The sequence below is a fragment of the Larus michahellis genome, chromosome 19 (assembly GCF_964199755.1).
Source record: "Larus michahellis chromosome 19, bLarMic1.1, whole genome shotgun sequence".
NCBI classification, from domain to species: Eukaryota; Metazoa; Chordata; class Aves; order Charadriiformes; family Laridae; genus Larus; species Larus michahellis.
Genome location: NC_133914.1, coordinates 3642923 through 3670532, shown reverse-complemented (window position 1 = coordinate 3670532; position 27610 = coordinate 3642923). Strand labels below are relative to the sequence as shown.

At 40.4% G+C, this 27610-nt stretch overlaps 1 protein-coding gene across 2 annotated transcripts; it reads right to left on the bottom strand.

Moving 5' to 3' along the window:
• CLIC4 (chloride intracellular channel 4) lies at positions 1 to 27610 on the bottom strand. Of its 2 annotated transcripts, none has more exons than XM_074563170.1 (6): positions 27444 to 27610; positions 9491 to 9600; positions 3680 to 3805; positions 3157 to 3263; positions 1723 to 1904; positions 1 to 937 (listed from the first exon to the last, which is right to left on the bottom strand). In XM_074563170.1, exons 1-6 carry the CDS (start codon positions 27513 to 27515, stop codon positions 773 to 775), a joined length of 762 nt encoding a protein of 253 aa, XP_074419271.1. In that variant the 5' UTR covers positions 27516 to 27610; the 3' UTR covers positions 1 to 772. The 2 variants fall into 2 exon arrangements, with proteins under 2 accessions (XP_074419271.1, XP_074419272.1); XM_074563171.1 differs by lacking the exon at positions 27444 to 27610 and adding an exon at positions 18284 to 18571.

Here is a 27610-nt window from a genome sequence, read left to right as displayed (position 1 = left end):
AACTGAGAATTCGGGACCAACATAGGTTGCCAATTTAAAAAAAAAAAAAAAAAAAAAAGTGTTTTTTTAATCTCACCAAGATCTCAAAGACACAACTAAATACTAACTGGGAACTGTGAGCTTCCTGCTATAGTGCTCAAGCCTAGATTCAAATCTCCCTGATGTCTGAGGTCATTCAAATCCAAGTTTCACATCTGAGTCCATTCTCAACCAATACTGTGATTTCAAATACAAGAGAAACTATTTTTAAAAACATTTCCAAATATTCTGCAAATGGCTCTTTTGGATAATAAGTTCCCTTCTATATGTAAATCGGATAGACAGGCAGGTACAGTTCAACGTGTCACAGATATGACAATTGTGTATAGATGTTCTGGAAAAGCAGTAAATTCCAAAATACATAAATATTCCTTGTACCATATAGCAAGACAGTATCCTAAACCAATTTGTAGACAGGGACCGAACATTTCCAAAGAAAAGTAGTAGGGGCAAGATAACTCTTCATACTGAAGAATCCAGAGTTACCCCCGTGCAACATTAACATAACTGCATTAATGATATTCAAACTTGCTGTGAAAGGAGGTAAGGAAAAACAAGGCTATAATTAAGTCTGCAAACTTTAGGTAATTACTGTACCTGGTCTATCCACCATAACTTTGAATAACTGCAAGTTCATGCAAAAAAAATTGCTATCTTATATGAAAAGAGCAGTCTGTTAGAAGCATTGTTACGGAATATGCAAGAAGTCATTCATCTCTTTTGCAAGTGCTGGTTACTTAGTGAGTCTCTTGGCTACATCGCTGTAAGCTATTTCAATTTCTTTGTCTCCAGGACAGGTATTGGTGAATTCATCCCTGCTATAAGCATTCGTCAGGTATCTCCAAATCCCTGTCATTTCCTTGGGAATCTCAAAGTTGCGGTATTTTTTGGCCACCACCTAGAACAAAAGAATTAGATTATGAATTTACATCCTTCAATTTAAACCACTTTTCCATCCCTTGTCGCTCTCTCGTTAAGCTTTTCTTCCTACGCGTCCGCTCAGAGCCACTGCTAAAGTCAGCAGAGCCGGCCCCTCGGGCTGCCTGGCTCCGGCTGGGTTACTGTCCTCACCAAAAGAAACGCTTCTGCACCCAGGCAGAAAATTAATCTGTGGCTCCATCTGCAGTACAAAACTGACAAAGATCATAGGAGACAGTGCAAAGAAATGAAACCACGATTATACAGGCACATCTTCACTCCTATAGTTAGCCTAAGCAACCTCCTTCTAGAGGTTTTTTTTTTAATACAATCCTTGTATTTCACATTGTGTCATTTACTTTGTTGCTAATAGAGCAGTTTTCTCTACAGATGTGAGAAGACATCCGCTTCACACATTAACTGGTCACATGATGCTCATCTTCCTTCTTCTACCTCATTCTTTTAAGCATTGCAACTTCTTCCTGTGACCACATTGGTCAGTGCAGTACAAGGGGTTTTGGCTTGTGCCATTTTATCATCTGCCACCCAATTTGTCTAATGGTTCACACCTTCACTGAATTCAACTGCTCTATCCTTAAAACCCCTGTGAATTACCCAAATCTTACACAATTTCACGTATTGTTAATGCTGTAGTTAAACTTACATGGGAGCTTAAAAACGGTGGAAATTAGTTGGACCCCAGAATGTCATAAACCATAAGCATTTTGTCCTTCATTATCAAATAACAACACACAAGGCGCTTACCTTGACAATGTGCAGTTTGGGTAGCAGGTTGCAGTCTGCTAATGTCATTTCATTGCCATCCAAAAACTTGCGGGTAGAAACTGTAATATCCTCCATGCTGTTTTCATCTATTTCATCAGGGAGAGGAGAGTTCAGATACTCATCCAGCTTCTGAAGGGTTTTCAAGAGGCCACGTTCTAAGGCTACGGAGGAAGGAACAGTTTTAAGAACAAAAAAGAAAGCCAAACCAAACCACAGCACACAAATTTCAAAGCACATTATTGTTTAGAATATTGATATTAGTAGTAGCTCTGAAAAACAAAATCCACATACTGTACTACCCAGAACAGACCATATACTGAGGGATTTTTAAGACTTGTACAATTTCTATGGCAACACTACTGCTGGAGCTGCCTTCGTGGTCACTGAAACCAAGCTATAATCCCTTTAAATATCACACAGATGCAGGTTATTTAAAGGCTGGCTTATACATGAGTTTGCACTAATTTAAGATACTCTAAGATTGTCCACAAGCGTTTATTTTTGGTTTAAAAAGTGGCTTATGTCAGTTTCTTAAGACTACTCCTAACTGGCTTAAACTCATTAGAATTAAGCTATGCTAGAGTTTATATTCATTTAAACATAATCTGTTTAAAGTCACGTGCTCAGCTAACAGCCACAACTAAGCACAGAGAGTACCGAGGAGCTTTCTGGAACACAGCAGCAGAGGGCAGCACACCCCACAAAATTGAAAAGTATTTCCCACCGTTTACAAATATTTTGCCTATCTCCATTTGAAATAAAGCAGAAAGGCATTCTGATTCCCTGGCTTAAGTTTTGCCTCCAAGTACACCGAGGACAAAAGATTTGTACTAAAATATTTAAAGGTCTAATTGTGCATTCTTTATCTCTTATTGACCTCTCTCCTTCCATCTACTATGTTCGCTCTTCACAGAAAGGTCTTAATCCTTTAAAGAAAGCGACATGAACTGAGCTTAACTCAGAACTCCAAATGGGAGCCCTCAATCCCAGAAAGGTCAAATAACCAAGTGTGCAGAACGGCCTCGCAGCAAACGCGTGGAATGTCAACTGCTGGGGCACAACACACACTCTCCATGGAATTTCCTTCTGGATGTTAAAATCATTTCTACTTAGTTCAAGAGTTTTTGAGTGGCTGTTGTGTGGAGAAGTTTCAACGGCAGGGATATTTACAAACCATGCATACCCTACTCAAACTCTGATTGAACGCTGTTTAATTGAAGTTCCCTTTGGAAGTGTTGAAATTTTTGTCTCAGACCATTAACATTAAATAACCAAAGGTTTAATGAGAATCCCTCAAGCGCCAATCGACATGCAGCAAAATTTGTCAGAGAGACACTTCACTGTGAAGCTGCTCTGAAAAATACAAGACCATAAAACGACATGTGCACAGCTATCAGCCCCCACATAACCCACCTTCATTAGCTTCTGGTCTAGAATTTTTGATAAATGCAGAAAATTTGGCAAATATATCCATTCCAGCAGTGTTTGATTCTGGATGCTTTGGTGAAAGTTTTAGGTACCTAAAAAGCAGAAAGAAGTAGATCTACAGCACACTTATCAGAACGATGCTCATCGCATATTAACTAGCACAAAACGGCCCTTTTTTAAAAAAAAAAAAAGATTATACATATCTACATTTACCAATTTATCCATTTTCAGATTAACATGGAGGATTTGCTTCTTAAGTGTAATATCACACACTTCCATTTAAGTTAAGATTTTTAAACCCAACACTTTTTAATCACTTTTCAGAGGAATACCAAAGCACTTTCAATATACAGATGAGGGAGCTGGAGAGACAAGCAAGAACTCCAAGCTATTTTCAATGTCTAATCTTCAGTTTATTGATGCCGAAGAACATCTTAATTGGTGCAGAAAGCCCCTTTGAGAACACTCCATCTAATCTACGGTGAGAAATTATCATTTTAACGCTTACTTGGGTGGAGCCAAAACATCTTCCAGGAACTCTTCAATCTTATTCACGTCTGTTTTCACTTCACCGTTGTAGGTTATGAAGGGCGGATGAGTGCCTGGAGCCAAATTTTGAAGGTCTGCTGGTTTTCTAGGATGAAATACAAACCAATACAAAAGTAAGCACGGGACATCCATGACTCTAGCTTTCATTGCTGCAATCACAAAAGCACTGCCTGAGGCTTTCACATCCTTGCAGTTTCAAAAAGATGTCACCAGTTTTCTTTTTTAAAAGTGAGTTTACAGCTTAATTAGCATTTTGAATATATACTTGATAACAATTAATTTAAAATGCTTAAAAACAACTGCTTTGTCCTACCTCTGGCTATGCTTTTTCTCAAGTCAATATAATGTTGATGGGGGGGGATATATGTACACCACACACACTCACTCTCTCTTTCCCAAGACCTGCAGTACAGAGTTTATATATAGCATAATCTGCGATCAGTGATAATCCTCCCCTTCTACACAGAGCTTCTCTGGAAATAAGCAAGTCTGAGATAGAGCAGTATGTATAAACCACTTATTATGTGCACACAGAAACTGGTTCCAGTCAAGCTGAAGGATGCTTAAACATCACATTTAACAGTGATGCTTGAAGTTTTCTCCAGTGAAAAAACTGTTTACAAATAAAAGCAGCACACTTGGGCAAAGGGAGAAGAATCCCCCCTGTTAGTATGACCAGACACAAGAGAAACAGAGTGAAGCTAAAATACTCAGACATTTCTAAATCTTAAGTCAGTTTTGGCAATACCTCTTGCTATTCACTCCAGCTCCTTTCATACTAACCCGTATCAAGCTAAAACAGTTTATTTTATAAGCAATTGGCTTCTCTCTCTCCTCTAGCTGTGCCTTGATGCTATAGTGACAAGGAACAGCACTGCAGGCATTTATTTAGAAGCCTATATGTCAGCTGCACATATACATTCACCCCAAAATGCCTAACTAATGTAAAGCTCTTACGTCTGCCTTGTCAGCAGATTCAGATGCAAAGTTGAAGTCAGTAATGAGATGTGGATTCACTACAAGCTATAAATTCCAAAGCATCATCTAAAAAGCTGCAGCCAATTTTTTCCCCAGTAAATCACCACGGTATTAGTTAGTCCCAGGCTAGTGCAACCGTCTCAGTGCAAGCAGAAATAAAATTACTGTACCACTTGGCACTTCTTCAGTAGCAGCACTTAAAACTTCCCTCTGATGAAACTATTGACTACGGTCCAGGATGACTGCTCAGAAGGACGCAGTCTAACTTCTCTAGGAACCTCTCCACGTTTGAGAGGACAGTCTGCAACTCCTAGTTCCTCAGACCATCCCTGTGTACCAACACCCAACAGCACACGCTGTCTGGATGACGCATGACCGTAAAATTATAGTCAAGTTGAGCAGAGCACAGGCTACAGGATGCCCACCGCCTTCTGCTACCATTGTGCCAGGTGAGGAACAACAAACCGCACCTCGGCCAGCAGAAAGTTTGCCAAGATAAAGTTGCCCCTTTGTTACTGTTTGAACAAATCCAAACGGGACCCTAACCCCTTGAACTGGGTTTGTACTTTGTACAATGCGGCTGCGCTTCTGAGCCAGCACCAGGCATCCAGCAACTGGATTTACTGGATTCTGGTTCAAGAAAGTCTCCTGACAGCACTGGAGAGGGAAACTGGGTTAGTAATATACACAGCCATGGTCACTAAGGGTAGCACGAGGGACCAGCGTTTTCAGGGATAGCACTCAGACTCTGCAAACTAAGCACAGTTTTCAAGTTTATCCTCTAGAAACGCTGCTTTTCAAATGAAGAACTCCTGCCAGAATTTCACGTCCTGCCCCCTGCTGAGCCTTTGAAGCAGGGCAAACAGCAACAGTATATAGTGCCAAAGCACAATTACGTCAGATACAAGCACTTGGCACTATATGTAAAACTGAATAAGAAAACCCATTTTCATACTTAAGAACATTAAACACACTGCTTTTAGCCAGGTGACAGAACTCTTATTAATACAAGAATTTAACCATTTTCAGTTTTTAAGCTTCCAAGAAGTTATTTCTCACTAAATCCTGAGAGTAAGGGGACGACGGCAACTATTAAAGTCTGTCATCGGTTAATGCTTTAAGTAGCTTAACACTTCATTTAAATACAGCTTTGTAACCCACAACAATTACAGGAAGTCATTGTGGCTCACTTCCAATTTCACATGTTGGCTAGATAAAATTCCTCAAAAGGAATGTTATTTTAAAAACAAACAGGCAAGACCACCGGATTTGCAGCAATACTATTAAAGGAAAGATTTATTTCAGAAACAGACCACTCCAATGAACCAACAAAAGAAGTTTTCCAACGAATCAGAGTGCATCTCAAGGATCCTAGAGCATTTTATTAACCCCTCTTGCCACTCCAGCCAGACCACCTGTATCTTCCGAGAAAAAAGAAAGCACAGATTAACATCCCACAGCCAAAGCCCAAACATAATACAGGGTTTGACTTCCAGCTTGCTACTCTTGCCAGCAGATGATAAACAAACCCTGGTTTACCACATACAAGCCACAGCCTTTAGAGCACCACAAGTACACAGGAATATCCTTAAAAGTCTAAGAGTACAACTTCCCTTAATAGTCAAACAAGATGGCAATTAAAAATATTATAGTGAAGTTTACTTTGGAGATAAAACTGGATAACTTTTTCTTTAAATAAAAAAACAAAACAAAACAAAAACTTCTATAACCACTCAAAACAATTCCATGATAGCCAGTACCTGCCCCAAAGTTTACAGGGGTATTTAGAGGTAGGACCAAATCCTTAACTATCTGGCTATCACTAGCTAATGAAGTGGACAGGCTCTTTAACACCAGAGTTAAGGTATAAACATTTCATGGCTTTGCCACAAACCAGAATAGCAATTAGCACTCAAATAGTTTCTTGGAGATCAGACAAAAGTCAGCCCCCAAATGCAGTATGCTCTACAGTGATTTATAATTTATGCAAGTACTGCAATGAGTGTCTGAAGAGTACTGTGAAAAGAAAAAATGCCAGCAATAAAAATACCCCTGTCTCCAGCTCCTGAGCAGTATTTTACACTGCTGAAGTTGCATTCACCTCTGGGCAGTCTTTTAATATTTACTAATCTCTTTATTTAATCTTTGTCTGCCAACATAATTGTAAAACCACACAATAAAGACATTTAAAATAGGATTTCAAAACTTAACTGAATGCAAGCTGGCCCTGAATGTTGCTACAAGCCCAACAAACGGTTTATGTACTGCAACTCTGCTCCAGTCACCAGAACACGTCCAATCTCTGAGCACTGAAATGCCGCTTCTGAAAAGGGAAAGAATAAAGCCTCTGTCTGACTAAACAGAAGCCAGAAGTGCACGATTCCTTTGAAAGGGCGGTACGTCCCACTTCGTTTGCCTATGTGCATATTTTTGTGTTTTAAGAATAGAACTGAGAACTGCAAAATGTTCTTTTGTTAGCACAGTGTGATGTCCAATGCAATTAGGGAAGGGAAAAAAAGAAATACACGCCACAGCAGAGTCAGACAAATCAGACTCAGTTTTTCCTGTGTCCCAAGTTACTTGTGAACTTCTGTACCCAACCATGACCTTTTAAGCCTGACAAACAGAGCGAGCTCGCCTTTCTGTTGGGCAGAAATTACACTGTGAAGCAGCAGCATGGTTTGCAAGCAAACCCTTTTTCTTTCCTTGGCCAGCAAAATAAATTCAGGTGCTTAAAACCATTACTACCCAGCTCTTCAACAAGTCTGTGTCTTTAACAGGAACAAAAAGAAATTTGGCTTGAATACTTGTAAAAGCAGTTTCTTGTGACAGTATTAGAAGCACTGAGGCAACATCTAGCACCTATTATCATTCTGGCAATGCTAACAGGGGAAAAAACACCATCTGGTACAAAACATTTCCACTTGAGCAGTTAGCCGAACGTGACATTGCGCAGCTACACTACTCTACAACTAGGTATTAGACAATCCAGAACCTGAAATTTGTATTTATGAAGCTTTATATAAAGTATAAAAGGAATTAAGTTTGTTACCAACGCCTATTCAAATCTGAGTTTGCTTCAGTGGTCCTCTTCCTTTACCAGAAAATACATTCAGTGTACAACAGAAAAAGTAGAGTTCACTTAACCTACTCCCATGCATTTTTAATTTGCACTTATTTTATGTTTTGTCCTTCCCAATATGAAAAAAAAAAAAAAAAAACAAACCAAGTGAAAGAAAGCTTTCCTTCTGTAAGAAAGGACAGTTTTGAACATCTGCAAACAATTTATATTCTAAAAGTTAGTCTTATATCCCATTCCTCCATCCAATTAACTCAAAGTTGCCCAAGGGACACAAATAAAGCCAATTCATCAGGCATCTTCGGCATTTTAATGGTATCTCTCAGACTGGTTCGGCAGTAAAAACGCTTCCAAGTATAAAATATCTTTCAAACTTCTTCTCATCCCCACCCTCCATTCCAATTAACTGCAATAGGTTAAATAACACCATCAAGTCCAAAACTACAAATGGTACGCAAGAACAACTCCTGAGGTTTCCACGAACCACACGCAGTGCTAAAGGGAAGATATGATATATTTGGTTCCTGTGTGCTGGCAGCAACAATTACATTTGCAGTAAAATCCTGAATTAGCCAGAAAAAGTCTCTGAGCTGCTACAAATGCACACCCAGTTGACAAAAGTTGCTTTCTCCCCCTCGGTTTGAGTGTTTGAGGGTAAGGTCTGCCTCAGCCTTACTACACATGGAAATATTTAACACGAGTTGCCAGCGCTGAAGCAGCAACTTCAGTGATTTTTTAAAAATCAAACAAGTCACCTCCTTCAAAAAAAAAATTACAAGAGGGGGTTAAGTCTAGCAGGGTGATTTCTTTCTTACACATTTTACACTTTTCTCATTGGAGAACGCTGTATATTTCTATTGGCTTTATTTCTGAAAATATGGTCTGTAAGCACTGGCAGTCTCTCCTCTCTCCAGAGAGCTCAGTGACTAACATCGCATTACATTACTGCTGTGAAAACACTACTTCACACCAAAAACAAACACAAGGCCTCTGCTGAATGTAGCATTACCACTTCTAAAGTACACCGAACCTTAGAAAATCACAACTCCTGGATTCACATATCGCCCTTCTTACCCACTAAGCTATTAATTTCCTAGATGGAGAAGTTGCAATTTAGGTGACACGCACCATCATGATATATTTGGCTAACACTATACAAAGGCAGAGTATTTTACATTTTATTCCTACCCACTTCATTTCTATTTCACTCATATTTACCTCATGGGCAGATAATTTTACAATGTTTTTATTCTTATTGCATAATAAGCAGTATTATCTTGAAATCTTTAAAAAGAAGAGTAGGTTGCACATTATCTGTGACAGTTATCCCATAATCATTGGAGATTTGATCAAAGATTGGTTGATATAAAATACCCATCCAGCAGTCTTCACTTGCACGGTCTCAATATGAAGTTAGTAAGATTCAGTATTCCGTTATAAGAGACTTCATGTCAGCTATTAGTTTTATAGAAGTGCATCATTTAACAAATTCAAGAGAATTTATCAAACCAATTCTTCTTGATTACAGATACTTACAAATAACTATCAATGAATGCACCATTTACATCAAGGGTAACTCTTAGTATTTATGAGGACAGATTTCCTTTTTAATTTCAGAAGATAAGCCATGCAAGATCTAGAAGTCCCAAGCAAACATTTGTTACAGCAAATGTACTGTACTCTCGCTTATCAGATAAACCAAGTATTTCTTACCTCTTCAGGTCAACTGTTGTGACGCTAAACACCACTCCCTTCAGCCAAAGAATCATGAACAGCCTCTGCGAAAAAGGACAGTTTCCTATGCTTTCGCCATCACTGCCAGCCTGCAGAAGAGAACAGATCATTAATCAGAAGGTAGGACTACGTCACCTACACAATTCACAAAAGACCTTTAAATAAAGACAGACTCAGTAACAGTTCACGGGTTTTGTTGCCTGTACAGTCTTCACATCACCAACTCTACCAAGGCCCTAACAAGCTCACAGTCAAACCCAGTATCATCTTGCAGGAACTCTCCTTTTCTTTCAAAATCCAGCTGACACATCTGGAACAGATATCCTCAAGGCATCTCCATATAACGCACAAAGACGAGCACCCTCCTTTTTAATACTCACACCTTCCAATGATTTTTTTGCTGCAGACATAACCAGGATTTTATTACAGTGAGATTTGCGTATTCGCGAAGTCAGCTAACCTATTTACTCGTCATGTCCTCTAACAGTTGCTCACAAAATCTATCAAAGCAAGATTTCAGACAACAAAATAAGTCACCTTTCACACTTAAGGTGATCCAACTGCTCTTAGCAGTGAAGAAAAGGCAGCTAATCATATTCGTCTGAGCAGCTGCACCTTTTGATGGCAGTATTCCAATGTCAATATTGTTCTTTGTTCTTTATTATTCTTTTTCCTTCTTCTACAAGACATAGCTAATTAACTGCAGTCATCTTCCAGTTTATTGCTTATCTCTCTCACTGTGTGTAGTGCTACAGCAAGCCAACTGCAACCAGGAACTATGAATCTATCACATTGCAGGTGTTGTAGGGAAAGACATAACTGTAAGTACATAGAGACTTCACTGACAATAAAGTAATATTCCAAAGCCATTTTTTATAGGCAATTTATCAATAACTCTTTGTCCTACCACAACAAAGGTCTATCACATAGCAACAGTAAGCCACTCCAGGGCAGCCAGTGATGGCATGCATCTCATGATTGCTCTGACAATGAAGTTATGTATTGCTGAGTTGGAAAATTTTAGTTTTTAGTGGGCTAGAATTAGACACACGAAACCTTGAATCTTATTATAAAATTCAATCCTCTGAAAAGAAAACTGGTTCAGTAGTTAAAAAAGCCATGTATGTCAGATTATCTTGACACGTACTTTACATCAGACAAGTTTCAAAGGATTTTGCTTTTATTATTAGTGATTATTAGTGAACTTCAAATAATAATTTTAATCAGTACAATTCTCAAAACCTGGCTAGTTCTTTCATCATTGCTATTACCGTTCCCTGAGCCGTTTTAAAACGTACTGTAGGATATGTTGGCTGTACCCTTCAGAGAAATGACAGAAAACAACTACATTCACTAAGCCCAGGCTATTCAGAAGCCGAGCTGCACAAGTGGAAGGGCTGAACACAAGGCCTGAGCATTGACTGGTGGAAATCCAGCATTTTAAAAAAAGAAGGGGCGAGAGGGGCTCGGTAAGAGAAGAAAAGCCAACAAAAAGTATCATCACAGGAGAACTAAGCTTTAGGACCAGAACTGACTACAGAAAGGTTTAGACACTCAGGCAAAGGAACTGCTTTTTCTTCAATTCTCTGCCAGTTCCCAGCCATGCACTGAGTGGGGGCCACAGGGGGGAGAATGAAGAAAGACGAAGAAAAACTTTGCTAGTTAAGAAGAGTAACAGGATTTTCTAGCAGCAGGATTTTCAAAGATCAGGAAAATAAAAAGCTTTTCAGTGAAACCGTCTTAAATTCAGAAAGCTATTTTATTTTTTAAAAACTTATGGTGGCTTTGCAGATAAGGCTGAGACTCCTTTAATAGTTGTCGACAAATACCAGGACATGAGGATTCATAAACTTACGTTCTCATTTCTACAAGCATCCCTCCTGTCAGAGCTGACTATCCTTCTGAATACTTTGTTGTGGACAATACCTAGAGCCATTTTTCTTCAAACTTTTAGCCATGTCATTAATGAAGATTTGAAAGAAAAAGTTGGTTTTCTGCTATAAATTACAAATTCTCTCTTTTATCTTTGGAAAGTAAAGTAAAACTTGCAGCAGATTAACGATACTAGATTGTCTTAAAAGTTGGCATGTGACTTCTCAGTGTTCAGGAGACTAAATTCTAAAAGCATCTACAAAAAGGACAAAACAGTCAGTTTGGTTACTCTGGGCATTCTGCTTCATACTAGCTCAATCCGCAATTTTCTGCTGTACGTGTACCTGCTGTGAGGATTCCAGCTACTGTACGGAAGAATGTTCCTACCTCCCGGGATGCTTACATGTGGAAAGACTTCACCCTGCACTCTATTTACAATAGCTATATGGTTTTATGGATGTTAATATTTAACCGCAGTGCCATCCCTCCAGATAGCAGCGTATATTTCAGAATTTTCCACCACTGTTACATTACTGTGTTTACACTGGAACAGACATTTCCTGCAGGTAAATTACAACAATGTAGATTTATACTCATCTACCTTTTTTTTTTTTCTTTTCGCCCCGCATGCAAGATCTTACCTACCTTTGAAAAACAATATAGAAAAAGACTGCACTTCATCCCGTCTAGGGAAAATATGGTTTGTACTGCCCAGGCTAATTCACACTTTGAAGTAGACTGAGCTCAGTCTTCAAGTTTTATGGCAACTTCCACAACACTGTTTAAACCAAAGCACCTGAGTTATGCTGCAGTAACAGCACAGGCCTGCATGCCCCCATCCAATTAAGCTTTACCTCGCTTCCTCTGATGGAAAAGCTACCAGACGTTTACTAGAAAGTGAAAGGAGGAATGTGGACATCTACCAGCATCAAGCCATACCTCGAGGAACTGTTCACTCTGCTGCTCTCAAATGACTCTGGATCTGCCACCGGCTGCCGAGCTCAGAGGGTCCTCAGCCTGTTTGGCTCACCCGAGTGCTCTCACCTAGTTGGGATAAGCTCTCCTCACTCCTCATCTTTTATTTAGCACTTCTGACCTCAAAACCAGAGACCAGAGCTGGTGCAATATGACATACGTTGCCTGAGAACTCATCTGATATGGACTAAGGAAACCTTTGAATAGAAAAAATAAAGGCATGTAACCAAAAGAGGAATCACTGGGATGTAACTGCCTGCCACCAACGTACAGATGATGCTCAGCACCAAATGAAGTGCAGAGGCTTGGCTTCAGTACCGCAACATCAACAAATGCAAGTGAGGCATTTCCTGAGGGGAATATTAAATAAGCACTAGTCAGCTCCCCTAATTTCAAACCAATATTTGAAAATGCATGACCAGTGTCCTAATGGACAATGGGCAAGCACCTAGAAGCCAACTAGTTTTTCCAAGTCACTTTGTTAATTTGTGAATTGCAAAACATGACTTTAAAAAAACCTCACTGCAGAGGTCTGATTAAGAGCTTTAAAGATTTATGATCCATCACCAGATGCAGAAAATAACTTACTCAGAAGCCGAGAAAAAAAAACTTTTGGCAAAAGATTTATATGAAAAAGCAAAATGGTTCCCCTATGCACAAAACAGACTCTTTTTGCCGACAGAGCCAAATATGAAAATTTGATATTACAAAACTTCAGGGCTTCTCCTGAGCTCAGGAGTTAGTTATACCATCAACCAAGTCTTTGGCTGCCCAGGTTTTGCTGCCTGTCAACGTGATAGGGAATAGCAGTGATGCTCCATTAGCAAAATAAAAGTTCCAAGGGGGGGGGGGGGGGGCGCGTTGTTTAATGACAGAGATGTTAAATTCCTAAGTCTGTCTACTATAAAAACGTTTATCAGATACAACAACAAAACAGTTTGAAAAAAATCTAGGGTATTGGATTAAATCCTATGCCCTCTTTCATATGATATAATTCCACCATGGGGCTTTATTATTTCTAGTAGAAGATTTACAAATTGCAACTGAAATAAACCAAACTCAAATTCAGAAGGCAGTTTTGTTTATTGTACTAAGAAAAGAAATCTTGGCCCATCTGGAACCCAAAGCAAAGCTACTTTTAAGTCATAGAACTGAACAAAAAATGGTTTAAAATGTAAGGCATAGCACTGAACTGTGCCTTCATTAAGGTCCATTTTCCTAAGCCAAAACCAATACCAAAACCAAAGCGACAAATGAGGACCAAAAAAGGTCAAATGAATTTACGCTGTAATGCCAACTTGTACCGAAACTTTTCTTCTCTCCTAACACAAGCGTAACATTCAAAATGAACAAACAACGAATAACATCTGCTTTTGTTTAAGCAAGATAGGCTTTTTGGATTATTTGAATCGGAAAAAAGAATTATAGCCCGCTAACATACACTGCTTTGAACAAAACCTAATGCATTTTCAAAGCTGCAGCTGAACAGCTAAACTCAGCGTAGACTTTTATGTCTACATTCAAACGTTTGTCCCACTTCTGCTCCAAAAAGTTCCAAGTTATTCTGAGCACATACTGGAAAAAGAATGCAGTCAGAATGCCAAGAAACTTTTGGCTTCAGTGCTCTTGAGCCAAGGAATTCTGCTATGTAACTGTTTGCCCGAGAGGCCCGTTTTCTATCTTCTCGTATTTGATGCACCGAGAGCTACAGCCCAGCTCTGTTAACACCCAGTCACCAAGAGCAGCACCACGCTGGCGATGCAACACGTTATTCTTCTTCAGTCACGTAAGGTGTTTTTTTCCAGACAGAGACATGTTTGGTAGATGTTTCCATGAAAGGCAGTTTTGACTCTGATTTTCTCTACTTGAATAGAGCTGTGCTGGCAGTAACTGTAAACCCTTAAATATTGCAAGAATATTCTGAAATTCTACATAATTATCGTGCAGGGGGTTAATGATAAAACAATTGTTGCTTAAGCCCACTAGCAGAAGCCAGAAACTTGTCCTTGTCTTGTCTTTGCATTCAGGCCATAATATTCCAGGATATCTTCGGTGTCTAATCCTCATCAGCACCACAGTAAAGAAAATACTAAATGTTGACTTCTCTATACTAACATCAGCCTAGATTATTTGTTTATTCAACAAGATTATACTCATTGTATACCAAGAAGCTTTGAGTCTTTATTTCAAATTCTTTCTAAAACCAGTCTAAAAATCTTTATTACTAAATAATGCCAACCTTCCTACAATTAGGACCAATTTCCAGTTATCACTAAAACATCAAGCTACCGTTATCCACTGAAGGACATGTACTCAAGAACATCATCATACATCTGTGTTTCACTGAATGCCAGGTTTTTACTTTTATGGATTAGGACCAGACAGAAAAAAAGGGCATCACCACACACAGCAAGGAAACATGGTATTTTTCACTTGTAAATATTTTGCTTAATGATTATACCAATTGAGAACTAGCTCTGAAGAGCCTGGCTTTTATTTACGCTGCCAAACACAGTGTTTAACTTGACCATGACCCACGGCCAACTCCCGCCATGCTAGAGATGCCACCACACAGTATGAAAAGCTAACAGCTACCATAGAGGGTTTATCGCAGTAAGAAAAAACTACAGATATCCAGTTGCCTTGAACAAAGTTGTGTTAACCTCCACAAACTGACTGTAATTAAAAAACTTCTGAAAAGGTGGCAAAACAGACCTTGTTAATTGTAAGATGTGACAAGGAGAAACAGCTGGGCGTGCACACAGCACAGCACTCACCCTACAGTATTATACGAAAAACAAACAGGGCTGCTTTTTAAAGAAACCTAAATATGAAGGTAAGTGCAAATAAGAATGAAGGAGTTACAAGGCAGTAAAACAAATCAGTATGCTGAGAAGTCAACCTGGTTTATCATAGCCACAGTAAAACTACTGGCAACTCCCAATGCCAAGTAGCTCAGCCCATGCAAGACTGCCAGCTACTTGGAAAAAAAAAAAAAAACCACCCCAACCAAAATCTACTTATCCCACTGTCTGGAAGATAGAGCTTTGCTAATCCAGCCAGTGCGGAAGCCACCTCCTCCCTTTCTCTTCCCCTGAAGCAGTGATTTCATTCAAATGAGATTGTTTTTCCCAAAAAAAACCTCAGAGAGTATAAGTAATCATACATCTGTTTAAGCGGCTAAACAAGCTAAGGGGGAAAAAAAAAATATTTAATTGTGAGATGTTTGTCTTTCCAGCTGCATAAAAATTAGTTTACTCCTAACACAAGAACCCGCATGTATTTACCAAGGTAGTGCTGAAGTTTACTGAAAGACTAACAAGAAAAACAGACAAGCAAAGAAACACTTAAAAGGACACAAAGCCCTTATTATATAGCACAGATCCGAAAGACTCAGGAGTAAAACACAATTCTAGAAATCTTTGGTCCCAGAGGCCTGCAAAATTGTTTCAAACGGCAACCAGTTAAAAGGAGCGCACCACAAGTTTCTCAAACTCAAATGCCTGCAGAAGTAATAGTAAAGTCAAAGTGCAACTGATGAGAAACATAACACAGTTCAGTCTCTGCCTACACAAATACAACAAAAGAAAAGGGCAGAACACTAGAAGACCATTTCCTAATTTATCCAAAACTATGAAGGGAATTCTCTCCCAGATTTGACATACCAGGAACAGGAAAAGATAAAAGTTTGCATGAAGAGGGGAAAAATGCATTTTAGAAATATCTCACAGAAGACCTTTCACCGAAGACAACTACTGGAGCCATTTGACTATACCATCAAGGAAGTCTGCACTCCCTCGAATAAGAAATCTGCAATCTGCAAAGTCTAGAAGATTAATGTTCCAACAAATAAACAGATCGGGGAAAAAAGAAAATTAGAGGGTATGTTCAAATTTTGAACTCAGCAATGTTGAGTTCCAACAACAACAACAAAAAAAAAAATCTGTTGGGGGAACTACATGAGAAAACCAACATGATGCATGCCCACTACCTTAAAGCAGCACATAACAATCACTCTTGCATGTTTCATGCAGAGTAAGCTCATTCAAAAAATGCGTAAATTAATAACAATCCCATATGGACTACTGTTTTGAGAGGAGATGGTTTAAGGTAAACTAACAAAGTAATTCAAGTGAAAAACATGCAGCAATTCAAAACTCCTGAGATGAAAGAAAACAGAAAGGAGTGGTTTAATGTTCTACACATGAATACCGAAAGTGGTCTAGTAATATCAGTCTAAATCCTTGCAGCATCTACTCTGACCTTTATCTTGCCAAGCTGGATAAACAGAATTCCATGCTGTTTATTGGGCGGTGTTTTCAGATAAGATGTAAAGAATTATTTCCATGAAAGGACTATAACCATATTTGATGTAACACCAATCAAACGCCTCCTCCACGTGGTGCCACTACACCAACTGCTTTGTGTTTCTGCTCGGGCAGTAGATGGATGAGCTTCGAGGATGTTATATGTAAGCCCTCACCCTGCAAGCCAGAACACATCTTAAAGGCTCCCAATGTCTCAAATATTAACAAAGCGTCATTCAAAAGAAGAAAGCAGGTGACAAGGTAGGAAGCTGCAGAGATCAGGACTGAAAACGTGTTGTCTACAACACGCAATGTTCAATTCCTTCTCCTGCTTTCAGACTAGCGAGTTTGAGCAGGGAGTTGTTTTGTGGTTTTATGGGAGGAACAGGTCAGGGAGCAAACTCCAGTCAAGCCCTGAACTCTGAGGCTAACTAAATCTGGTTCAACCAGATTTAATCCGAGGGATGACAAGACGAAAGGGATGCTTCCGCCTGTCAGTTCACCTTTTATCTTCCCTCTCTAGCACAGCGGATAGCTGGTGCCCCAACTTACCCGTGAGAGCTTTTGTCTCTGTGTGGTGTCTTTTCTTAACAGATAAAAAAAAAACCTGTTGCACGTTTAAAGATCCATGTCAACCTCTTAAAAAGAGTCAGGAGCAAAGGCAAGTCTCAAGAGAGCTTCAGGCTGCTGGTATCTTAAGTACCAAGGCACAGGTCCTGTGTATTCCAGCTCACACCACAGAACAGCTTCTTAACAAACCTGTCTAATGTATTTTGAAACTTATCCCACTTACTTACTGCTAACATAAGTTAAAAAGTCACTCAAGATTCAGTCTAAGACCAAAATAAGCTTGCAGCAACCCTTAAGAAGATTTATTCACACTATTAAATGTCTCTAGCAAGCAGGCTAACTCCTGGAATTCTTTCACAACGCTAAGTAGATTCTAAATAAAACATCCAGCATCATTCTCATCACCTCAGAGGTCAGCAGTTTGGCACCTTATAACTTCCCTTACTATTACTTTGTTCCCCTTTGTTCACCACGTTGTGTGCTGTCAGTAGCTGAGCCCACAGCATCGCATACACTGCAAGAAGGGCACTACCACTATGTCTTTTCTACGTCACCTTGTTCTCTAATGCCATTATTAATTAACCTCAATCATAAGTTTTCCCAATACCTTTCAACTGCTTTTGAACTCCAAAGGTAGCTTTTTTTTCCCACAAAGGAAGTGACAAGATAAGCACATATCTCATTATGGGCCACCTAAAAATAAGAAATTATCTTCCAGGAAACAAATGTACATTCATTTCCAAACTGAAGACAGCTGACCTCAGAAAGCAGCAAATTAAGCTTATAGCATCTGTAACACAGTCTTATCTTCATATGAACAAAACTGATTAGTGTAACCCCTTTATTTGACCTTTATAGGGGAATTTTAAAAAAGCTTGGTAACACCGTATCAAGTTGGACTTAAACTCTCAAATCACAACCACCACACACCCCCCAATTTTAGTTCTACAGAACAATTCAGGTAATCACTGCTCTCTTAAACAGACAGTTCTTTAAAAAAAACACAGGAAAAATAGAAAACAAAAACCTGTAAGGCCAGTGCTCATACCTGGAATTAACTGCAAATACAAAAAGCCCGAGATGATTAGTCTATATTTTCTATATGCTGATCGACATCTACCCCTCCCAGGGAAAAAGCAACCTTAGTTACCACTGCCTCTTGACAAGCTGTATCATCTTTGCTTAATTCGCAATCAATCCATCTTCCACACCAGCTGAAATTCCTGTAAACTCAAAAAGCTAAAAAAAAAAAAAAAAAAAAAAAACAAACTCCCTGCATTTACTTGAGATCTGACTATTAAACCAGAGAAAGGAATGTTTATCAGCCCATTCAAGCAGCCTCTTAAATCATTACCTTTCCGATAAGCCACCGTTGTGTTCCACATTTGACTGACCATTTTAGGATGATGCTATTTTGAGCTCTGTGATGCTATTCCCAACAAAATAATTAGCAGACTTGTCTTCTACACCTTCCCGCACATCTTGTATACACTGCTAGCCAATTCTCACTGTAAAGCTTTTGGAAAAAAGCTATGGGATCTTCATGATGTATCAAAGTAACTTCACAATTCAGTGGAAATTAATTAAGCACTTCTAGTTCTTTGGAGAAAAGAAATTATCCCATGTTCATCCTTTGGGAGAATTAGCTGAAGAGGCAGAACGAAAACCTGCATTAAATACTTACTACCATTTTCTTCAGTGAAGAAATTAGCTTAATGTTATGAATACATAAACTTGGTATTATTGTGCACAGCCACGCACATGACCACCTCCTAGCCTGAGACAGGAGAATTAAATTATTCATTAATGGCAGAAGCCTGGCATCCCTTCTCTTCTGTCCCTCTTACTCCAGTGGCAATACCTTTAACAAAGTGATCCAGTCGTAACAAACCTCAAGAAGATAAACAGCGACAAACTGACTAAAATTTGCTGTGTAACAGCTTGACAAATTCTTGTAATATTCCAGTAGGAAACCGTAAGAAGGCAATTAACTATACAGTATTAAGGGTTTCTTTTATAGTGCTTGAAACTTGCCTTTGGGTACCTAGCATATAAACTTGGAATAGGCATTGTATACGACAATGATTCTCTCCCCCCATTCTTAATAAATTTGTTAACAAAGTACAGTGTGTGCTTTGGCTGCAGCCCAAGAGATCCATTTCCAGAACTATATATATTTACCCATCTATAAAATCTATAAAAATTATAGGAAAGAACTGCAAACCTTGTCACTGGGGCTCCGACAGCCAAGTAAAATTTTTATCTTTGGCATTTAAGCGTTCCTCAAATAAACCCCTGAACATGCATCACTGCTGCAGGACAGAAAAACAAAGACCTGTTTATGGTATTTCATAACCTAATTTACAGAGCAAAGATGAGCAGCGAGTTGGACAGATGAGCAGAGAGGAACTTCCCCCCACGTACTGCTCCTTCTCTACTAACAGCCACGTCACCAAGTCCCCAGGATGGCATCGACTGAACCCTCCCAGGAAAAGAGCCCACGGCAAATGCCCAAACGAGTTTCACGTCAAAAAGCTACCCCAACAACAATCACCCGGGAGCGTCAAAATTCTAACAAAATAAGGAATACAGCTAGAACTACAACTGCCTCCAAATCAGAATATAAACCGCAATGGCCACAGAAGAATGTGCCAATGAATGGAATGTTGCTCAAATTCTCAAATCTCACCGAAAGACAGCTGCAGTTTTGAACCTGTACCCCCTGCTAACAGCATATTCAAAGGTTCCAGCAAGGAAAAATGTTATCTTAGACTGAAAGTGGCGTTGGAATTTTTATTTTACAGCAGCTAAAGCACAAAGGTTTCGAGGAAGGCTTGCTCTCTGTTACTTCAGGTTCCAAGGCAAGCAGCATGCAACTCGGTTACTAAAAGGCACCTCTATGAATGTGTTCTACACCCCTCGGGAGATGGTATCCAAGTTCTTCAGTTGCAGAGTAGAACTTCCTCCTTCAGGACATTTTGCCTTATCTCATTACGTTCCAGTACAGCATGTCTCACTAGGGAGGCTAATACATCACTTTGAAAGACTAAAGAAATACACTTCTGCTTGCTTTGATTTTATTTTTAGACAAAACCACGTAAAAAGCTATTTCCTTTATTTAAGAAAAGCAGCTCTCCAAAGTACAGAGCACCAAGCTCTAGCCAAAATAGTAATGCTTTAACAGAGCCAGAAAACTCTGAAGCTGATCCAGTAGCACTGACTGATCTCATTAGCCCTTCTCATGAAAATATACAGATATGACTTCACTCCTGGATTACACGCTATATTTAGTTTATACCTAATATGGATATGCAGTGTACAGAAGTAAGTCATTTCCTTTCCTCGTGTAAAGTTCCTTGCCCTTTGTCTAGCCAACAATACAAGGAATAAGTTTGAACTCTCAGAGAACTCGCACACAAAGACATTTGTAATTAGGAGCACTTTAGCTTATGTTTTTCACTTCAGCATAAACAAACACGGCATTCAGAGCCCTAAAAATCAGATTGTGCCAGAAAAGTATGTTTGACCTGAATTTAAAAAAACCAAACAACTCAAAAGCTTTTAAAAAATTAACTATTATCTTTTTTAGGAAAAAATATTCTAAATAAAGGATTTCAAGCTCCTGAAGTCAAAGCTCTACTTAAACTCATATCTAGGCAGCATAATGATTTGGGGCTTGGGGGTTTTAACTGTTAAGATGTTCACAAACTCTTAATACAACAAATGAGCACAGAGTGAATACATAGCATCTATTTTAGGAGTGAAACTATATCATTCCGAAGTGAAGAATATGCAAGGTAAAAAAACAACCCCCTTGATTAGGACAGCAAGTCATTTGTTATAGGCTATTTACAAAGAACTTTGAAGACAAAAATCAAAATAGATGGATAACAGGTACAGATGTAAACTTTTTACACAGTCAACTCACAACAAACCACCATATTAACTACAGTTTGTGTCTTAGACAAACTAAGTGTCTACACTGGCAGACAAAACCACCTTACTTTCTCCCACGCTGTTCAGTTAAGGTTTTATAGAATTGCACTGCTCAGCCAATTATCAGTCGCAGGGCAAAAGAGAACATTTACCAAAGAAAAAGACAACAAATCCAATTACTGCCAAGTACAGTTATCCAGTCTTAAAAGTAGTTCTTGTGGATTTCTAAGTGGTACGTCCAGCCCAGCCAGAACTTGGAACTGATGTAGCCACTGTTATAAACATGTGTAGGCCTTGTGTTAGTCTCATCACAATAAATTTAAAAGAGGATCTGAACATGCTCACACTAGTGAGAAAATAACGACAGCCCAGGGTTCTTTTTGTCCCTTTTAACTAATGTACACTTTTAAAAATAAAACTTGCAATCTCAGAGCACAAAAGTCATTTTCAAAGTACATAGGTTACTATTTAGCCAGAAGTTCAATGAATTGCCCAACTAGACTCTTCCAAACACAAATTTTTGTTAAGAGACAACATAGCCTTCAAAAACCCACAAGTTGAGGTACAGAACCAACTGCTTCTCTGCTCACCCTGTTCACGTTAGGACAGAGAGTAATACTCTTTAAACAAAGAACTCCCTCTTTCCTCATTGCTTCCTTCCACAAGATTAGGTCAGGATAACCAGTGTGAGACTAGACAGTGACACTGAGTCACTTCAGGCCGTGAGGGTAATGATTACTAATTTCCTAGGATGCCAATACTGTCATGGTGCTGCCCACTGAAAGATTATCAGACCCTCCCACTCACTTCCTAACAGCGAAACCGAGTTTACACAAACATTCCTCATACCTACATGTTACGTCTAAACATTCCACCATCACTACCTACAGACAAGACATCACTTTTAAGAGGATCTTCATTCTCTTCAAATATTTTCACATGAACTTTGGTATTGTGTCAAGTATACTCTTCCCTGCTTCTGTGAATTCCTTACATACACCCATCGACTGACATACAAAAGCATCAAGAACAAGACTCAGAGTGCTCACATCCTTGATGTGCATTTACCCCTGACTTTTGGTAGCTTCCAGGCCCTCAAGTGTGCCCCACAATACGTGTTCCAATACACAGGCTTCTCTTTCCCCTTCAATACACAGCCTGAGACATTTCCCATCTGGGAAAACTGAGGACAGATCTGTCTTTTACAGCAGTATCCATGCTCAAAGAATGCATCCATGACATACAGCACTTGTCCACACCATGGAGAAAATGATTCAGAAGCTCCGCGGCAGATGATGGTCCAATCCCCGCCAGCAGATGAGCAGCCTGAGAAGGGCAATGAGTTGAAATTCAGGAACTCGGCCAGTTCTCAGACCACTTTGTGGGGAAGGGGGGAAAAGTGCACGAGTGTCAGACATCTTTCAACTGCAAAGTAAAACACAAGTTTTCTTGAAAATCTAAGTGCGCTGTCTAGATGTTAATCATTGGAAAGGGTAGGATAGACGCCAGTGAATAAAACCATTACTGCCAAAGTGCATTCAGGAGCATTTTGACTGAGGAAAAGCTAACTCATCTGTGTAATCCCTTTGCAAATGATTGCTAGGAGTTAAACTTACTTTCCAGCGTTTTGCAAAAAATGTAACATTTACACTTGAGACCAGCTCTGTATTTGTAAGCAATACTGTACCAAGTGCACGAGTTTCTGTATTAGCAATCAGATTCAAATCAAAAAGCTGAGGAGCTTTCTGGCAACAATAACTTTCCCAAGCAGAACTTAAGGGAATATAGTTTGCCGGCCAAAGGAGGAAAAGGCCTGATTTATAACAACTAAGCACAAGATATAACAAAGACGGTTATGCCTCAGTTTATAAAGGGGTCCTTTACAATACCCCAGTATTTGCTCACAAGAAATAAGCCACCCATGAAATTTTGCTAGCTATATCAAACACGTATCAAAGGCAGACTGAGAAAGTTCTCGGATGCTGAGGTTATTACATCAAAACCTCCAAAGGATGACACTGTACGTAAGGAGGAGACTTATCTAATAAGATTATCAAGTGACAAGCCTGCCCCTGACGAGACCATCTCCGAGAAGCCACACTGCATGTCTCTAGTCTTGTTATTTCCTTATACTGGTGTTCCTTTTAATTTTACAGATACGTTGCAGTTGCCAACCCCACCCCACCACCCTAAGGACGACAAACAAGACCATGGGATGGTTTGTTATAAACCAATATACAGCAGCCACACTACTCCAGAATGACACATCAGAGCTTACGTAAGGATACTCACAGGTAACAAAAACTGCAAGACAAAGGCAGACCTGAACACATGCAATTCAGACAAATCACACTCCTCCTCCTCCTCCTCTCACCCAGCCCTGAGCTAGTATCAAGTCTGCTGCTGGAGATGCAGATGCACACACCTTTCCTGCCACGGGCTCCAACATTTAACTGAACAAAACGGACCTAGATCTCAAATAGTTCACCTACCAAACTGCTGTTTAATTCAGATATACAAAAATGTAGACAAGCTTCTGTTACACTCATTGGGAGTGTTTTAGAGTAGGGTATTTATTAAATGTGAAATCACAGGTTTTTTTCTACTGACAGTACAATTCACGGGTAAACAGACAGCAGACACTATCTGATTTTCAAAACAGGTGCCCAATTTCGCAATGACGTCTTATTTGAAAGCTGCCAGAAATCCAAGGTCTAATTAATTTGCAAGTATACACACGTTACACAGTTGAAGAAGAGAGCACCTTCCTTAATAGTTACCTACATCTACTATAACCTGTCTCATGGCAACAGATATATGACTATGAAATTCTTGTTTGTTGAGTTTGTTGGGTTTTTTCTTTAACACTGAACTTGTTGATCATCTGCGTCTTCACCTTGCTATTACAAGAGGAATGCAATCACTCAGTGCCCTCTAGAATCCAAGGGCTGAGCTTTGAGCAGCTTCCATCCCCATCTCCTTCGTACACTGTCATAAAGAAACTGCACAAGTAGTTTTGTAAGCTCTGCCCTGTGGTTTCCACAGATGAGTGGATCTATTTGACCAAGTCAGTCCACCACACTGTTTATTTACAATAAAAATCCACACACAATCAACTAAATTAGAGTTATTGCAAGTGGCGTATATGAGCTGTATTCAGATCACAACGCTGGAGTTTCTGCATGCACATTCATTACAATGCAGCCTTCACTACTCTAAAATGCCACTAGGGCATATAAAAATATTCTTGTTAGACAATGGAAGCGGGCCTCCCTCATTAATAAAACATGTGAACACATGAGGAAACCAAACGAAATCAGATACATCACTAGTTTCTCCTAATCAGCCCTCAGAGGAAAGACTTGAAAAATATTTACACATCGTTTAAAAGAGACTGCAGGCAGCCCACCAGCACTGTAATGAAAAAGCTGATAAAGTGACTCATTATATGAGACCAAGAAACAGATTATTCACCTCAGTTTCAGAACTGTAACCCATTTTCTTACCGAAGTATCCTAATTCTGCACAGACGTTATCATATGAAAATACAAGTTACAGCAGACTGATACACTGTCTCCTTGAATAAATCAAAGCAATTTGCTGGTGACAAACAGCCCTATATAGTTATTCATAATTGAAACCTAACCATGTGTGCACTCCTCCCCATGCTGTGCCCATCCTATTTTGTTACTGATCACAATTTAATAAGATTCAAACCCAACATTTTGGGGCATGAAGCCAAACGGTTTCTCCTGCTTCACAGGTTTATTTCTCAAGCTTTAATCCCTACCTTTGTTTCATCTTAGTCTGGCTGCTACAATCCTTTGTACGCAGGTCATACAGTTACCGCCCTTCAGCCGCAGGCATTTGGCAGAGATTTCTTTTTTGGTCAAGAAGTCTTTCCACTACCTCTATCTTAAGAGCTTTGCTAGCTAACAGTGCACAGGTAGAACCAAGACCCTGTATACTGTTTGAAAAGCGATTATCTACATTGTGAAATCTTGTTCTGACGTTCACTCCATAACTTTAGACTTTTTCTAGATTGCACCCGTAACCAGGCGAAAACTGTGCAACAGACAAAGGCAGACACTGAGCTTCCCATTTTCAGGGGGGAAAAAAGAAGACTAAACCAAAATGTAGTGCTCTTCTACACAGCCACTATTAGTTTTATTAAATATTCTGCTTGCATTTTATGAAGTGACCATCTTAATGAGACAAGTAGCAAACAAGACTTTACAAAGCTTTACATTAGCTTTACAAAAACACTGTTCCGATAATACTTAACAGCTTCAATAAAGCGTGGGACAGGCAGCAACACCCAATGAAACAACTGTTTTGGTCTGTCTGCTGGGGTGGGGGCTGTTCTTCCTCTGCAGGATTTTACAGGGAAATAACCTTTACCTGAAGATCATGAAGGCAGACAAGAATAACACCTTTTTTAACCTGAACTCCATCCTAAAGGCAGACGGTATACAGATTGCAGCAGTCATTCATAACACTGGGAAAAGGCTTCCTTGAGGGAGCTACTACTCACTGATAATCCCGAATATAGCCTTCTTAAATCCATGCCAATAAGGAAGTTTCAATTGAAACGGACAGAAAAATTCCCTTTCATATAGTCTTTTTCTTAGTCTTTTCTTAGTCATATAGCCCTTTTTCCCTTTCACATAGTCTGACGTCTTTATAGGCGCAACACTGATTTAATCAGAATCAATACATTTTTCTCACAACCAATTTTACACTTTCTTGCATGTTATTCCTCATGCATGAAACATCCTCTTTAAACCAACCCACAAAGCCTATTCCCCCTCCCCCCAAATCCTTCTGCCATCAATCACTGTTCTAATTTGTTTAGAAATAAGAAAAATCGTCCAACAAACTTTAGGACAGATGAAGATAAGTTAGCATGTTATATTAAAGAAGTACTGCTATAAATAATTCAAAGTAATCTGTAACTTAATTGCTGTACTAGTAAAGTTCTAACCTCTACACTAAGAACCTAAATTCTGACTAAAATCAGGTCTGGAATCCTCCGCTGCAATGCTCTCTCTGTGTCCCGTTATGGCCTCTTGAGACTACTAAAAAATCCAAAACAGGGAAAATTCAATACTTTTAGAGGATTGTTTAATAAATAAAATCTATATTTAATAACTTATTTGCAAAGCTCTACCTAGCTTGCCGGAAATATTCACCTTTGTCATCATGGCTTTTATACTAAGCAATTCCCAAGATTTCAGACAGAGGCTTTCCATTACTTTCTCACTGCAACCTAAAGAAACTTCATCTGAAAAGAAAAATAAAATACTTTGTTTCCAGCGAGGCTTTCTTCAAAGTAAGCTTAAGCACAGAAAGATCAGCACCATTTATTCCGAAGTAAAAGGAAGATGCTGCATCACTAGAGCCCCAGAAGATGAAAATATTGCATCATACTGCGATACGTGAATGCAAAACATGTGGAGATACCATATGGTGGATCTCTGCCAGATAAGGGCAGCGCAACACAGGCTCATTCTTCCAGTTTGGAAGAGAAACAGGCGATGCGTTTAGACGTTCAGTTTCTCACACAAAAGCAGAACTTCTCGGGCAGGGGACTGAGCGAAAAGTAACTCGTGTTTGTACGGCCTCGGTGGGCGCACAATGCGGAGCGAAGGGCGAGGGCCGTGTACTGCGGTGCAGGGAGCGAGTGACCCCCCCTCCGCCCCCGCCGCCCCCCGCCCCGCCGGGCCCCCGCCGCCCCGTTTGCTCCCGGGAGAGAATTTTCCAGCAGCCGCAGGCGGCCGCGCTTTTCCCGAGGGACTTCTCCGCGGGTCCGCGTTATCGCCCGGCTCCATCTGCTCACACTGACTCAGCCCCGGCTCCCCGCACTCCTCCTCCCTCCTTCCCTCTCTCCCCGCCCAAAGGGCCCTTTTGTACGCGGCGGCCCCGCACCGCCGCCACCCGCGGGGCGTCGCCGCCGGCCCGGGCCGGGGCCGCCCTGAGGAGAATCCCGCCGCTCCCGGGGCAGGACGGAGCTCCCCGGGCCCAGCACGGTGGGGGGAGCCCGGGCAGCGGGCGAGGGGACACAGGGGATGCCGGAGGCGGCGGTGCCGTTCCCCCCGCCTCAATCCTCAGCAACTCCCTGAGGGAAACTTGGAGCCCCCACACACCCCAGGGGCGGGAAAACGGCGGCTGGGGGGAGGGGGCGCCCAACGGTCTGTGCGCGCGCGGCGCCGAGACGGGACGCCCCCCCCTTCACACACACACAGACACACACCCTCCCCTCCGCCCTTTACCTTGACAAAGAGCTCGATGACGGGCTCCTTGTCGCCGTCCTTCAGCCCGTTGACCGGCACCGACAGCGCCATGCTTCCCGCCCGCCTTCTCGCCGCTACCAGCCGGGACGGCGACCCCGCTCCGCTCCGCGCCGCGCCGCGCGCCCCACCCGCCCTGCGCGCGACTG